The following is a 15213-nucleotide window of genomic DNA, read 5'->3' on the forward strand; positions in this document are numbered from 1 at the left end:
TTGGTATTTTATACCACCAGATTATCAGTGTTATCATTATGATGTTATCTAAAAGTTTCAAAGTTCTGAAAGTATTTTCAAAGTCAGCTTTCAAGTATACTGACGAAATGATTCATCCAACAATAATGTCATACTTTTATAAGGTGTGTCTATCTTATTCATTCTTGTGTTAAGAAAATAGACAAAGTAAATACTGCACAACAAGCACACAAAGAGACCCTGTCTGTGTATCTGTGTATCTGGCCTCTGGTTTTACAGAAAAAAAAAAATCCTGTTAATGTGATTCTATCTTCGTTCTAACGTGTTTAACAACATTTCTCAAGGTGAGTTCTGAGGAATAGTTATGGACAAAACTATAAAATTTAATACATACTTAAATGTTTAATATGCTAATAGAAATTATGAATCTTCAAGAGATATGATAATTCTTCCAAATGGATTTGATCAGAAAACCCTTGGCACATTAAATGAACATTAAATTTTATATAGACAAATCTATTCAGTATAAAACTTTCCAAATACAACCTCTGGTTCAATGCACAATCAGATCGAAGTCCAAATTATGGATTTGACTAGTTCAAACTAAAGTACAGCTATAAGACTACAGATACATGATTTATCAGCAGGAAGCCATAAAACATTTTTATAGTTAAACATTCAAATACTTAGAGAAGCAAATGACATACATGCCAGTTTAAAAACCTAAAACCTAAAACCGAGGGTCAGAGAGCTACGACTTGCAGTTCGAAAAGTGTCCATTACTGATTTCTGTTCAGTCCATTAGATAACAATAGTTTTTACCATTTTTTTAATCATTGAAAAAAAAATAAAGAAATATTTAATGCCACATGAAATAATTTATATAAAATTCTAATTTCAGTGTCCATGAATAGTTTAATTCGAGCACAGCCATACACATTTGTTTCTGTGTTATTATGGCTGCTTCTCACTGAAATAGCAGAATTGACAACCTGACAAAAAGATCTCATGGCATGGAAACCCGAAAACATTTACTATTTGGTCCTTATATAAAAAGTCTACCTACTCCTGCTGCAAGTTAATATTCCAGTATTTATAAATCTAAACAAGAGCCATAATCCCCACTCTTTCAGGTGCTCAGAGATGCAAGGCCCTAGCCTTATTCTATGAGATTGCCAGGGCTCTGAACACTGTTGGAATTCCTTCAGTGGAACTTAGTTCACTGAGGATGCAAGTAGGCTGAACATGGGACCTGGAGGTACTCGGTCTGGAGTTTGCCACTGAAGGAAGCCCAGCACCAAAAGACGCAGAATTGTGGTGTATTAGAAATAGTTCCACACTCTAATCACACCTTGCTCAGAACTACAATATAAGTGACTTGGAAAAGACACTTATAAACCACTTTTAGAGGCAAGAGAAATTATAAAGTTATAAAGTTATAAAGTTATTTTCCAGTCAAAAAATATGATGCATAAGTCACACTAAAGAATGAAGTCCATTACACCATCTCACTATGACACATTGGGCAACCAGGTTGACCAGGTTCACCAGATTTGTTTCCAAATGACATCAAACCCACTCTAAAAGAATAAAAATTTACCCTTGATAGATATGAACACAAAGTGTTCATATTCTGACAGAAATGTCAAATAACAAGTACCAAATATATCTAAAGCAATTAGCAGTACATCTCAGATGTATTAATATTTAGAAGGCAACACTCCTGAGGTATGAAAATTATGCCACACATAATGGTTCATTAGAACAACCTATGGGTCACCTTTTAGTAGTCGACTGAAATTCAGTGATTGATAATACAATTAACAACCACAAAAATAAGTGGCTTTACCCTTAGAAATGATGGATCAACAAACTGAAAATACCAGATGGGGGTGTGGGGTTTGTAAGACAGTGGGCTTGGGAATAACAGAAAAACCATAAAGGAGTAATAGTCGACAGCACAACGGTGCCAGTCCAGACAGAAAAGGGACATGATTTCATCTTAATGATGAGAAATTTAATCTGAAAGTGAACAGCCTTATTTAATACAAGTCAAGTTTCCTCACCACCTTTGTGTCCCTTGCAAACTGATTGAGGTTTCTAGTGCTCTCCCAGTTCAGAATCCCTAAATTCGGAAGGTCAGTGATAAGGAACAGCCTTTGCACACAGGCTCTTCCCTCAGAAGTGGGGGGGGGGGGGGGGGGGGGGGGGGCCTGTTCCCACGCACAGGTGCATTCACTAACATCCAGGCAAAGGCTTCCATGACCACCTGATTTAAAATGCAAACTCACCCCTTTCCCTTCTCCCCTACTTTCTCTCCTACTTTCCCTTCTCCTTTCTTTCTCTGTTCCTTCCTCCACTTCGCCACTAAAAGTTTCTCCAGAGCCCATTTTTCCTTCTGCCACACTACACATTTCTGTAGGAATTTGTCAACTGTCTCTCCTCATAAGAAAAGTTTGCTCCAAGAGAGCAGGGATTTTTATTTTTACCCATTTTGTTCACTGCTGTGTACAAGCTCCCAATGTTCAACAGGGACTTGTTGACTAAGTCAGGAAATGAGCATGTGCAGCTACCAGAAAACCAGAAATATTGCTAAATAATTCTGTCACTTCATTCTTTTTTAAAAATATTTTTTTAATTTATTTTCAGAGGGAGAGGGAGGAAGGGAGAAAGAGCAAAAGAAACATTGATTGGTTGCCTCTCACATGTCCCCAGCTGGGGACCTGGCCTGCAATCCAGGCATGTGCCCTATAGGAATCAAACCAGTGACTTTCTGGTTCACAGGCCTGTGCTATCCACTGAGCCACACCAGCCAGGGCTTACCTCATTTTTGAAGAAGAAAAAAAAAGTCATGTACAAACATGATCTATAATAGCTTGTCTAAATCAATAAAAATTCTGAATTCGGTAGTAAAAAAAAAAAAAAAAAAACACTGAAAAAGTTATCCATAGTTAAAAACTTAATTGTGTTTTATTTGTTCTTTTGGCTATTTATATATCCCAAATGGACAGAGGTAGAAGTGTGGGCAGAGGATAAGCATAATACTATAATAGGATATAGCCAAATCTAATGTTTCCACGTGAGTATTTCACAGCATAATTAGAAGAATCTGTCAGGTTACCTGAGCTATGGAGGCCTGGGGATTACCCAGCAAGTTTTTGAATGAACGCTTGGAAATCCATCTGAGTTGATGACAGAAGGAGGTGGCATAGGTGACCTCCTTGATTGCCACGCTCTTCTTCTGTTTCTGAACCTCTGAGAGTTGTTCTAATTCAACTTTTGTTTCTCTGAAGAAGGTAGAGTTGACATAAAACTCTGCTAATTTTTCTATACGTGGCTTATCTCTCTTGGAAGTTCCTTCAGTGTCCTTGGCTTTGGAATAAGAGAGGGAAACATTAACAAAATAACTGATTTAGCCCATTTTTTCTGGAACCCCTTTCTTAGATTCTTCCCTAACAGTTAATTCTAACTTGAATATAAAAAATATTAGATATGTCACTGCTTTGCACATTAGAAAAATATAGTTATCTGGCCTGACTACTTCCATATGCAGCAAACACAGTCACCATTTCCTAGCTATAATATTTGCACCCTGAGTCTTTTAAAATAAAAATTTTACCATAGAGAGTTATATTTCCTAATATAAAACCTAGTACTTGCTTTCCACCATGTGCAAATGCATAAATGGCTAAGTTTCTTATATCAAAACACTTTATAAAAAATGAGCATATTTCTAATGAAAACTCCCCTTAGAACTGACACTATCATATAAATGCTGATTTATAAATGGAATAAAAAATATAGCACTCATGGAAAACAAAATCTGTGTTGACTGATGCTAAAGACTGAATGTTTTCAGTCTCCCCAAAATTCTTATGCTAAAATTCAGTCCCCAAATGTGATGGTATTTGAAGGTGGTGAATTTGAGGAGTGATTAAGTCATGAGGGTGGAATCCTCATGAATGAGATTAGTGCCCTGATAAACATAACCCCAGACAGCTCCCACCCCATGTCCACCATGTGAGGCAGCAAGGAGAAGATGTAGTCCATCTATGAATCAGGTAGTGGGGCCCCAGCAACAAGTCTCCTGGCAACTGATGATAGACTGCTCAGGCTCAAGAACTGTGAGAAATAAATGATTGTTGTTTAAGCCACCTAGCCTACGGCATTCTTGTTATAACAGCTCAAATGGACTAAGACTACAAGTATCAGAGGGTACCATTAGTAATATAAATTCACAAAGCCACTTTTTAACGTGCTACTGCACTGCTCAAATTCAGGCAAGTCAATTAGGCAACAATCGTGACTCAACAGAGGCACATACCTTCACCACCGCCGTCCTCTCTGTTTAATACCACAGCAGAGGAGTCTCCATTAATGACATCAAGGAAGAAGTCTGCAGGGTTATTATAGGGCTCACAGTGGTGACCTTCAAAAGAAGGCAAATGAGATACTTAAGAAAGATGATATATATGTTAAAAAAGAAAACAAATGAACTGCAACTTGAACTATTGCTCTTAAAAGCAAAGCAACACGCCAACAGCAGCTAAGGCACAGCAGGACCATGTTTGGGAGAAGTCCAGAGCATATTCTGTTCTCTGGGTTCAGCCAGTGACTGCCACAATACCAATATTCACTTTATCAGTGGTTGCTTCACACCTACTAAATTCAGGTCCACATTATCATCTATTATGCTGCTATAATTCCAATAGAGCAGCATTCTCAAGAGGATGTGATGTGCATGGCACACCTGAAAGCTTTACCTTCACTTCTTGTGCCTGATTATCTGAACTAAATGTAGCCAGTAGTCTTCTAGATTCCTCTCCCCTATACTCCCCATACCCAAATATCTTTAAATATTTCAAGTGACAGAGATCGTACAAAAATAAATTTTAGCCCTGGCTGTTGGGGCTCAGTGGATTGAACACTGGCCTGCAAACTGGAAGGTCGCAGGTTCAGTTCCTGGTCAGGGCACATGCCTGGGTTGTGGGCCAGGTCCCCAGCTGGGGGTGTGTGAGAGGTAGCCAATCAATGGTTCTGTTGCATGTGTTTCTCTCCCTCTCTTTCTCCTTCCCTTCCCCTCTCTCTAGAAATAAATAAATAAATAATCTTTTAAAATAAGTAAAAAATAAACATAAAAAAACAAATTTCAAAAGATAGCTAGGGAATATTTAAAACTATAGATAGAGTCATGGAGCATCATCTATATTAATGCCCATATATTGCTAAAATGAAGCAGACTACATGAACCATAAAAGAAATTACACCATTCCATCCCAAATAAAACCAGTTGCACAGAATTGTCAAAAATGTTGGTGCACCAAAGTCAGACTCAGGAGTAGCCATTCTGTTGCCAGGTAAGTCATTCATATCCCTCAAGACCAAAATCTGCAATCTAATGTTACTAAAAATTAAGCAGCACCTTCATGAACCCTCATCAAGGCAAACCAACATTCCATGCAGGGGAGAAAAATGATATAGCCTGATCTGTTATATGGTCAGGAATACAAATGATTTGAGGTGAGTTGGGAGAGGGGTAAAAATGGTATTAGGCCTTTCCAAAAATGTTCAACTGACAGATAACTGGCTATAAGGCCAATATATTTATTGAACTGTTAGGAAAAGGGCACCAGAATTGAGAAGCAGAATAGGTAGTCCAATAGAAATAGTCCTACACATACACAGAGTATGTATGCATATTCAAATAAGACAAGGAAGAAACCTAAATAACAAGCCAGAGCTGCAAAATGAAGACAAATTCTAGCCCCAAATTTATCGAGGATGTCCTGGAGTGGTAGAACCCATAATATTTCTACTCAAAGATCAAATAGTACTTCTGTCTATCTCTTCTGCTCTCTTTCAGGATTATGTCAATGCAGGATCTCACTGAATGAAAAGGCAACCTTACCAGCTGATGCAAAATACTCCAAAGCCTCCTGAGCAGGCCCGTGGAACATTACTCTTCCTGCAGCCAACAAGGTGAGACTATCAAACAACTTGAAGATGGAATAACGAGGCTGATGAATGGAGAAGATGATGGTTCGTCCATGTGTGGACATCCTAAGGTAAAGGTGAGAAAATAATGAGTAATCAAACTTGTATTCCTTAGCAAAAAACCTTTATTCCTATCTTTACCTTATCCATTCATGGTTCAACTTGATTTTCTCTTAGTAACATCATATCTTATATTATCCCTTTGCTAGCTAAGTGTTGTCTTTCAATGCTGTTATGAAAAACAAAAGTTTTTTAAAATGTGTCCCATGAATGGTCCTGAACCCACTAGAACATTAATTAATAACTACAGATTCCTAGACAGTCTTCTCACACCTACTGAGTCTAAGGAATCCATATTTTTCCTATCTTTTTTTTTTAATGATCACCTGAGGATGTTTGTTGTTTTGAAAGAGAGAGAAAGGTAGAGAGGGAGAGTGAAAGAGAGAGAAACATCAATGTGAGAGAGAAACATCAGTTGGTTGCCTCTTGTACCTACCCTGACTGGAGATGGAAACTGCAACGTAGGTATGTGCCCTGACCTGGAATCAAACCCACAACCTTCTGGAGTATGGGATGATGCTCCAACCAAGCCACCCAACTAGGGCTAGGGAATCCATATTTTTAATAAGCACCCAGATAACTTGAAAGTACACTCAACTATGAGAGCTTATTATGGACTAAATATTAAAACAATGCTTGTATGCCCCATTCTCATTGACCACGGAAGTCTCCTCATTCTATACAAATTTGTGTTCATTCTTCTGTCCTAATAGTAAAATTAACATTACTAAATACTTACTATGTCTCTGTTAAATATTTTATAAATAATTGCATCTGAATTTTCACAATATTGTTATCAATATGGCAATACTGACAGTAACAAAAGTATTATAACTATCATTTTCTTTTTATAGACAAGGCTTAGAAGGCTAAGCAGCTGGCCCAAACAGTCACAGATTGTAAGGGGCAGGACTGGGATATCATGGCCTTTTGCCAAAACATTATTAACCTACCTTTACAAAGGATTTGTTACTTATAGGTCAAAGAAATAAAGTCCAAGAGCATTATTCAAAAACTGTTATAATTTAAAGTATTTATTAATAGAATCACTCCAATTGAAGTATTTTTTAAGCATTTAATATATGCTAGCAGTGTGTACAAATTTGTTCTGCCTCATAGAGGATCAGGCCAGTGAATCCATCATTTCAATACAATATGGAATAGAAGTAACTGAGGATCCCTTGTTAGCAAAATAGGAGATTATAATCCAGTCTGAAGATGATATAAGATAATGTCAAGGGGGCCAGCAGGAATAAGCCATGAAGAAAGAGAAAGGGTAGTCAAGGTGAAGGAACACACAGAACAAAGTGTGCCATGCCAAGGTCTGTTCAGAACTCTACTAGTTCAGTGTCACTGTAGAGTGGGGTTGAGGGGTGAAGAGAAATTAACAAAAGAGACTGTATCAAAAAATAAGATTGTGGGGTCATCTTCCTTGGAGTGCACCTGTGCCCTTCTCTCCAGCAGGTACAATTTTTTAAAAACTCTGAAGGTCCCCATGGGACATGCAACTGGAGAACAGAGTTGGTAACAAAACCCCTGAGCCTGTCTCCAAGGCCCTTTTTCTCTGACTTTTCAGTGAGCCAACAGCAGCCCCATCTGGGCTCATTTCTTTCCTATAACATTTCTAGAGCCAAAAGGGCCCTGCCTAGTCACTCTCCTCTTGCTTCTTTTATCTCAAGCACTTCCTTGTTTCACTGTCCCCAGGTTTCACAAATGTAATTGAAAAAACAAAAACAAAATACAAACAAAAAACATTTTAAAAAAATAATCCCATTATGAACCCCCTTATTCAGAAGCTGGAACTTCAGCCAGTAGCTTAAGGAGCCGGTAAAGGACTGGAAGCAGGGAAGTGGACTGTTGTGAGAGCCGTGCTACTCTGAGTCTGGTCTGAGCACCAATTGCATCAGCATCAGTTTCTCCCAGCAGAAATAGAGAGTCTTGGCCTCCACCTCAGAGTTGTCGCAGAATCTGCATTTCAACAATACCTCAGGTGATTTGTATGCACAGTGGAGCACGAAAAAGATGGGATTAGAGTTCTCCAGCATGAAGAATGATTGCTTGTGTCCTATGAAATGTACTCTTTTTTTTTTTAATGTTTTTTATTGATTATATTGTTACAACAGTTCCAATTTTCTCCCCCTTGCTCCTGAAATGTACTCTTGATCACGGGTGAGGACATGAGATGCAAGGAAGACTGAAAAGCCAATTAGGCTTAGAAAAGAGGATTTCTGCAGAAGCATCTAAGACAGAAAGGAAAAAGAGACACTCCTGGGGCAGCTGCTGAAGTCTGGCTGGAGTCTATGGATTGGAAGGCAGCAATGGTATAAATGTGACTTCCTGGCTGGGAAGGGTTCAAGGTGGTAATGTAGGAGTGTCCTTGTTTTTTGGAGTTATACTCCAGAATATTTATGAGTGACAGAAATGATGTAAAACAAAAAACACACACACATAGGTGTGAAGGAGGAGAAGTACAGAGGGAAAGCAAAAGCAGTTGAATGCTAAGAGCTGGGGGATCTATATGCGAACACATAAAACTTCTTTGTACAATTTTGGCACCTTTTTCTAAGATGAAAATGTAAAAAAAAAAAAGTAAAAATAGTATAACAACTTAACTATGGAAATTTCTCCTATTAACATAATCCTTCCACAGTCTTTTTTCTTGATCAAAGGAAATGCCATTCCTTTTACTCGGTTCTTCCATCGTTCAGGTGCCAAATCTTTCAAGTCATTCTCAATAATCACATCCCATGTTCATTTCATAGACTAATCCTATTGGTCCTATTTTCAAAATAAATCCAGAATCCACCCACTTCTTACCACTCACCCCTGCTGTCCTAGTCAAAGCCGTAATCATATCTCAACTGAGCTACTGCAACCTCCTGACCAGTTTTTTTACTCTCACCTTTACCCAGTGTACAGTCTTTTCTTCACACAACTGACACATCTCTCTTCTAAAATTCTCTAAAAGCTTCCCATATTACCTAAGAACAATAAAAGCCGGACTTCGTACAGTGGCCTATAAAAGCCCATATAATCTGCTGCCCACTCAATTCCATTTCACATCCTACTCTTTTTTCTTTAAGATTTTATTTTTAGAGAACGGAAAGGGGAGGGAAGAAGAGGGAGAAAAACATCGATGTGTGAGAGAAACATTGATTGGTTGTTTCTCTCAAGCCCCAAATGGGGATCTGACCCACAACCTAGGAATGTGTCCTGACCAGGACTTGAACCTGCAACTTTTCAGTTTGCGGGACAATACCCAATGCATTGAGCCACATCAGTCAGGGCTCATGTCCTATTCTAACTGTTAAGGACTGAATTGTGCCACCGTCCCAAAATTCATATGTTGAATTCCTAAGCCCCAGTACCTCAGAATGTGAATGTGTATGCAGACAGAATTTTAAAACAGGTAGTTAAAGCTAAAGAAGGTGATATGGGTGAGCCTTAATTTAATAAGAACTAGTGTTTTTACAAGAAGAGGTAATTGGGACACACATACGAATGGAATATGAAGTTAAGACACAGGGAGAAGATAGCTACAAGCCAAGGAGAAAGGTTTCAGAAGAAACAATCCTCACAGCACCTTGATCTTAGACTTTCTGGTCTCTAAAACTGTGGAAAAATTAATTTCTGTTGTTTAAGTCACTCAGTCTGTGGTACTATGTAAAGCGGCCAGAGCAAATTAATTCACTAACCAATTCTCCACTCACCTTAGGTCACTGGGTTCTAGACCCTCTGACCTCTAGTTCCAAACACATTAGGCATGGTCTGCTTCGGGGCCACTGGCTGTTCTCTTCAATTGGAAATCTCTTCCCGCAGATATCCAGGTCTCACTCAAACTTCAAATGGCACATGACTGAGGTCTTCCCTGACCATTCTGCTAAGTAATATGGCACCTTCCATCCCACCACATCAGTCTTCCCTATCTATACTCTTACTCTGCTTCATTTCTGTTGCAACACTTATACTTGTTAATTGAGAAGAAAGAAATGTGTGTGTGTTCTGCTCATTGCTGAATCCCCTGAACCAAGATTAATACCTGGCACATAGAAGGCCATTAAATATTGCATGGAGGCAAGAACCATGTTCCCATAGCATTTACCTCTTCAGGAGTGAGAGGACAGCATTTGCTGTGCTTGAGTCTAAGCCAGTTGTGGGCTCATCCAGGAACAAAATGGATGGATCGGTAATAAGCTCCATTCCGATACTAGTCCTTTTTCTTTCTCCTCCAGACACACCACGAGTAAACTGAGTTCCAACCTAACACACAAATGTCATTAATAACAATAATAGCACAGCCACTATATAATTTGTTGAGCTCCTGATATGTGCTAACCCTGTAAAAGGCATTTTATCTCATGTCTTCATTTATTCTGAACAACAAATAGATGAGTATCTAGGAGAACGGGTAGGTCTCTCTTAAATTAAAATGAGGCTCAGTTTAGACATGGTATGTGGCTAAGCCTGATATGAAACCCATGCTTTAAACAGTTCTATATGTTCCTTATCAAGCCAAATATTTCATTTTAAGATCAGAAGTTAGAACTTAAAGACATGGTCCTGACATAGTAAAATCACAGTCCAAAAAGAGAGATAAAGACAGGAGAGGGGTAGGTGAAAGCATCATAATTTATTAGTCTTCTACACCCTCTCTTCCTACCCCACCAAAAAAAATGTCCTCAAGTAAGCTCAAGAACTGGGCCTTGGCAGCTACATTAACATCTCTTAAATCACCATACAGTTTCCCAAAATAACCCTGTCTATACCCCAACTCACTGCAGAATTTCCAACTCATTCTTTCAGACAAATTCAGAAAGCAGAATATTCTACAGGGTGACAGGCTCAGTCCTTTCAACCAATAAGTGTGACAATGTGTGATGGGGAAGCAGGACAGATTTGGGGGAGGCAGGAGGTAAGAAACTATTTTTATAATAAAAATCTTCAAAGAGATAATAACTAAATGCTACTCATGCCCTTAATTAGATCTGATTAAGAATTAATCTGTAAAACACATTTAAAGACAATTGGAGAAATATGAATGAATATAGGTTCTACATAGTTGATATTAAGATGTTAACTTTGTTAGGTGATAATGGTATTGAGATAATATAGGCAAAAATTTTTTTTAAAAGATGCATAATAAGAATTTAAGGGTAAAATGTGATATTTATAACTTTCTTTAAAATACTTCAGAAATAAAAAGCTAACCCATTCTTGACGTTGTTAACAACTGGGAAGTGTAGTTATCAGTAATCTCACTAGTATACTATTTATACTACAATCATGTCATTATTATGGAAATCAGACTACTTGCTATACATTCCTGTTGTGTTTAAATTTCATAACAGGTAAAACATTTTTAATGTATTGTTTCAGTCAATCAGATAAACAAATTCTAAGGAAGTCAACAACTGCCTTCAGCTTATTTTCCCTGGAAATCTATGCAAGAAATACAGGCTGCCTAAAGGTAAAGAATGAAAAGCAAACTGCTGCAAAGACAAATACACATAAACAGAGCATCAGCAAAGGGAACCCAACCCCTCAAAAAATGAAAATAAGTGGTAAATGGTAGCAGCTCAGACTTATTTTTTCAAATAAAATATAGCAAAATACACTTTACATGAAAGACTGTCAGAAAGCATCATATGAAGGAGCAGCCAGCATAAATCCCCATTTTCATTACCTCTAAGTAAGGGATATCACAGGGGGATAAACTAGAGCCATGACAACCTGAAAAATTCATCTTCACCAAAAGCTTCAAATGTCTTCCCAGTAATTTTTTCATGTCTATTCATCAACTCAAAATCATTCACTCACTCATCTCAGTTCTCTTCCTGATCCTGCACAACCCACATAGGGAGTCACTTTGTCTCTCTTGCCCACAGCTGTACCTACAAAACCTAAGGGAGCCCAGCACATGAGAGTCTGTAAGTAACACTGACAGAAGGAAGGGAGAGAGGAAGACAGGAAGGGAGGGGTGGAAGACAAGGTGCTGTAAGAAAGACTATAGGAAAACAATGAGGGTGCTACACAAATTAGAAATACACACTAGTTTTATTGAAAATAATTTTGGAAGCCAAATTACAGCAAAAGGAACATATAGAACAAGAACCCTGGGATTTTCGTCATATATGAATTCCAAAAATATACCTCCAAAGCAACAAAGTCCCCTGGAGGAAGAGAGGAAGAACAGCTAAAAGAGGAAAGAGAAAACAGAAAGCAAGAAAGTTAGTGAACAGATACTGAACGAGACAATTAGTGCGGGGAAGGAGCAAGAGCTGTAATCACACGGAAGGGGCACCTGGTCTGTGTGCAAAGAACACTTTTACATCATGGTAGCCCACACTGTCATCCTTCACTTCCAGGCTCAGACATTTTTAAGGTTTTTTTCCTAGTTAATCTTCACCTTAATGTTATGTCGGTCGTCGTCGGCAGCCGTTTGTCTTGAGAGACAATGGTGTAGCTTCTTAAGAGTCTATCTGCACCACCGAGAATGGTTGTGCAGTCCGACTCGGGAGTGACACGGTATCTGTCTCCTCCCGTGTTGAATCGACATCTTACGATGATGCTGGAGTGTCCTCTCCAGTGAAGCTGAAGCTACAGAGCCTGGGCAGGGTGATATGGAGGGTCTGCTGTTGCCCATGCAGCAGACCCACCCTCTCTTCGCAGCTGAAGGGTCCAAGGGAAAGACGGAGTCAATACAGCTTGGCTTCAGGTGCGCCGCAGGAGTTGCCGGTGTTGACTACAACGTCAAACCGCCTTAGGGACTCCGGCTCCGGATTTTCTGTCGGGGTTTACTCCCTTAGCCTTTCCCCTAAAGAGGTATGCCGCAAGGCAGCGGAGGTTTTTTGGAATCAGAGTTTTCCTTCTCTGTAATGTTATGTAACCAGTCACTTTTATCATCCTTTCAGAAAGCAGCCACTTTTGACCACACCCATTATGAAGAACTTCGAATAAGAGTAACACTGTCCACACAGGGAGGTCCTATTGGCTGGCATTGTACCGCCGCTGTTCCCACATTACCTTGGAGTCTGCCACTTTTGCCAGACCTAATTCTTGAATGACCACGTCTATCCGTTCATTTTTTTCATGATTTGTCATAGTTGATGGAAGGCGAAGAGCGGCTGAGAACTGTAAGTTTTCTCTCACGGTCAGAGTTCCCATCACAACATCATCCTTAAGGCAAAATGGCATTTTAACAAGACAGATCAGGTCTTTCCTAGTAACGTCACTCTTTAGGTCATATAACTTAATCCACAAAAATAACATAGCCAAGGGAACGTTCTAGCTAATGATGAACTTGTAATTATACAAATGATATCAATAACTCCAATTTGGACAGCAACAAAGCCTGAAGAATTCTCATTCCTTACCTATGAACCTGAATGAAACACCAAGTATTATAATTACTATTAGCATATATTTTCAAACTGTTTTACAGAAAGATTTGCCAAATACTTTGCTAAGCTAAGTGAAGGAGAGAGTTAAGGTAAGGAACAAAGTAAAATAGCAGTATGTTTCAGAAATATGATAAGTAGAATTCATATCATTGCCCTTACAAGTGTTATATTCTAGAATCTCCCTGCCTTTTCATTTAACACTGTTCTATTTCTTGTGGGAGATTAGAAAAAGCTGGGGTAAATAAAGTTTGTTCAAGGCTCATATTGTGTAAAAAATGGAAAGCATACTGAACAGTAGGGTTATTAGACCTGGTCAAAGCACTTGCCCAAATAGAAAGAGAAGAAATCTAAAATGGAAGTCAGGAATACTTACCTGTACCACGTAACCTGAGTTACATTTGAAGTTGGCAGGTCGAGGCGCTCCATTTACCAAAACATCTCCAGATAATCCCTGTGGATCTTTCCTTGCAGCTAAGATATCCAACAACCTATTAAAAATATATATGTATATTGTTTTTTTCTCCAACTGAGGCTATATTTCTCAGCTACTCTGAACCAAATTCTGCTCAAGTAAAAAAATTAACTGATAAATAAATTCCATGGTTCAACTATAATTACATATTTTACTTCTCAATCTCCTTTTGTTAACTCTATGCTATAATAAAGCCCAAAAAGCTGAAAACAAAGAACTGTCGGCAGATCCAGCATAGACCTCCCAAACAGCCCTCCAAGCTCTCTGACTTTTGGGGTCCCAACACAGGCAATGTGCTCCTTTAGCTGAGACTTGAGCCTTCCTTTATACATTCGGCTCCATCTCTTCACTTTCAGTGCCATCCCCTTCTTTTTCTCCCCATTATCACAAATCATACCTTACATACAGCTGTATGTCAATCACCTGTAACATCCTGTTAGTAAAACTGACCTAATAAGATAATAAGACTTCTTGCTCCTCAGGACAGAACCTTAGCTGGCATAACGGCATGTGACGCATAGCGCCTAGAACCAGATTAGACATGCCACAAATATTCTAATAACACCTGCCTTCGTAAAAGTGATCTTTAAAAGCACTTTAAAGCTGCAAAAGGAAAGTTTACTGATCCTCTCTGTTATACTCACGAAGATTTGCCTCCACCTGTGGGTCCCAGAATGGCATTGAGGCCCGGTCTCATGATCCCACTGTCAATGCAGAAAGATCTGATTTACTGGTTTAGCTGAAAACTGGTTCTAAAAATTTAGAGTCTGAATTCAATACACTCAATGAAATTTGATAAAATTAGACAGAAAACCAGCACAAACCAACTTCTAAAGGAAAAAGAAACCAAACTGAAAATTAATAAATGTCTAGTATACAAAGGATGTCACGACTGTTCAAGCCCCTGCATGAAAAATGGCTCAGGTCGGTCTAAATTCCTTTCAGGTACTCTCTAAACCACTTAGACTTTTTGGAAAAGGACACACAAAGTTGCAAGGCTCCTTGAAGTAAAAGATTCTGGAAAAACATCTGTTACACTTACTTTCTTATCACAATGTGAAGTGCATGACAGGTCTTGAGTAGTGTTTATCGATAATTATTACAAGTCACCTCATTTGCTACCTATTCAGGTTCTACAAAATTAAGTAGACAGTGGATTTCTAGAATCATCAGGATTAGTGCTCTCATTGCTCAAATCTAATCAGACCAAGAAGCAATATATCTGAAGTGTCATTCAATGGCCAGAAAAAGGCATCTCAGATATTAAAAAGAAAACCTCATCAGTTCTTAAACCCTGACAAAATTATT

General features: G+C 38.6%; 1 protein-coding gene across 1 annotated transcript in view; it reads right to left on the reverse strand.

The window, feature by feature from the left end:
* The window catches only part of LOC150019242 (broad substrate specificity ATP-binding cassette transporter ABCG2-like), a 64492-nt gene that overhangs the window by 26058 nt on the left and 23221 nt on the right, over positions 1–15213 (reverse strand). The window contains exons 3-9 of the mRNA XM_090266284.1: positions 14550–14609; positions 13807–13921; positions 13057–13209; positions 10136–10293; positions 5888–6039; positions 4304–4408; positions 3101–3351 (exon numbers count right to left, since the gene is read on the reverse strand). Of these exons, the coding sequence (XP_090122410.1) occupies positions 3101–3351; positions 4304–4408; positions 5888–6039; positions 10136–10293; positions 13057–13209; positions 13807–13921; positions 14550–14609 (994 nt within the window). The remainder of the gene's footprint in view (positions 1–3100; positions 3352–4303; positions 4409–5887; positions 6040–10135; positions 10294–13056; positions 13210–13806; positions 13922–14549; positions 14610–15213) is intronic.

This window comes from Furipterus horrens, unplaced genomic scaffold, assembly GCF_987537825.1.
Source record: "Furipterus horrens unplaced genomic scaffold, mFurHor1.1.pri manual_scaffold_2, whole genome shotgun sequence".
Lineage (NCBI taxonomy): Eukaryota > Metazoa > Chordata > Mammalia > Chiroptera > Furipteridae > Furipterus > Furipterus horrens.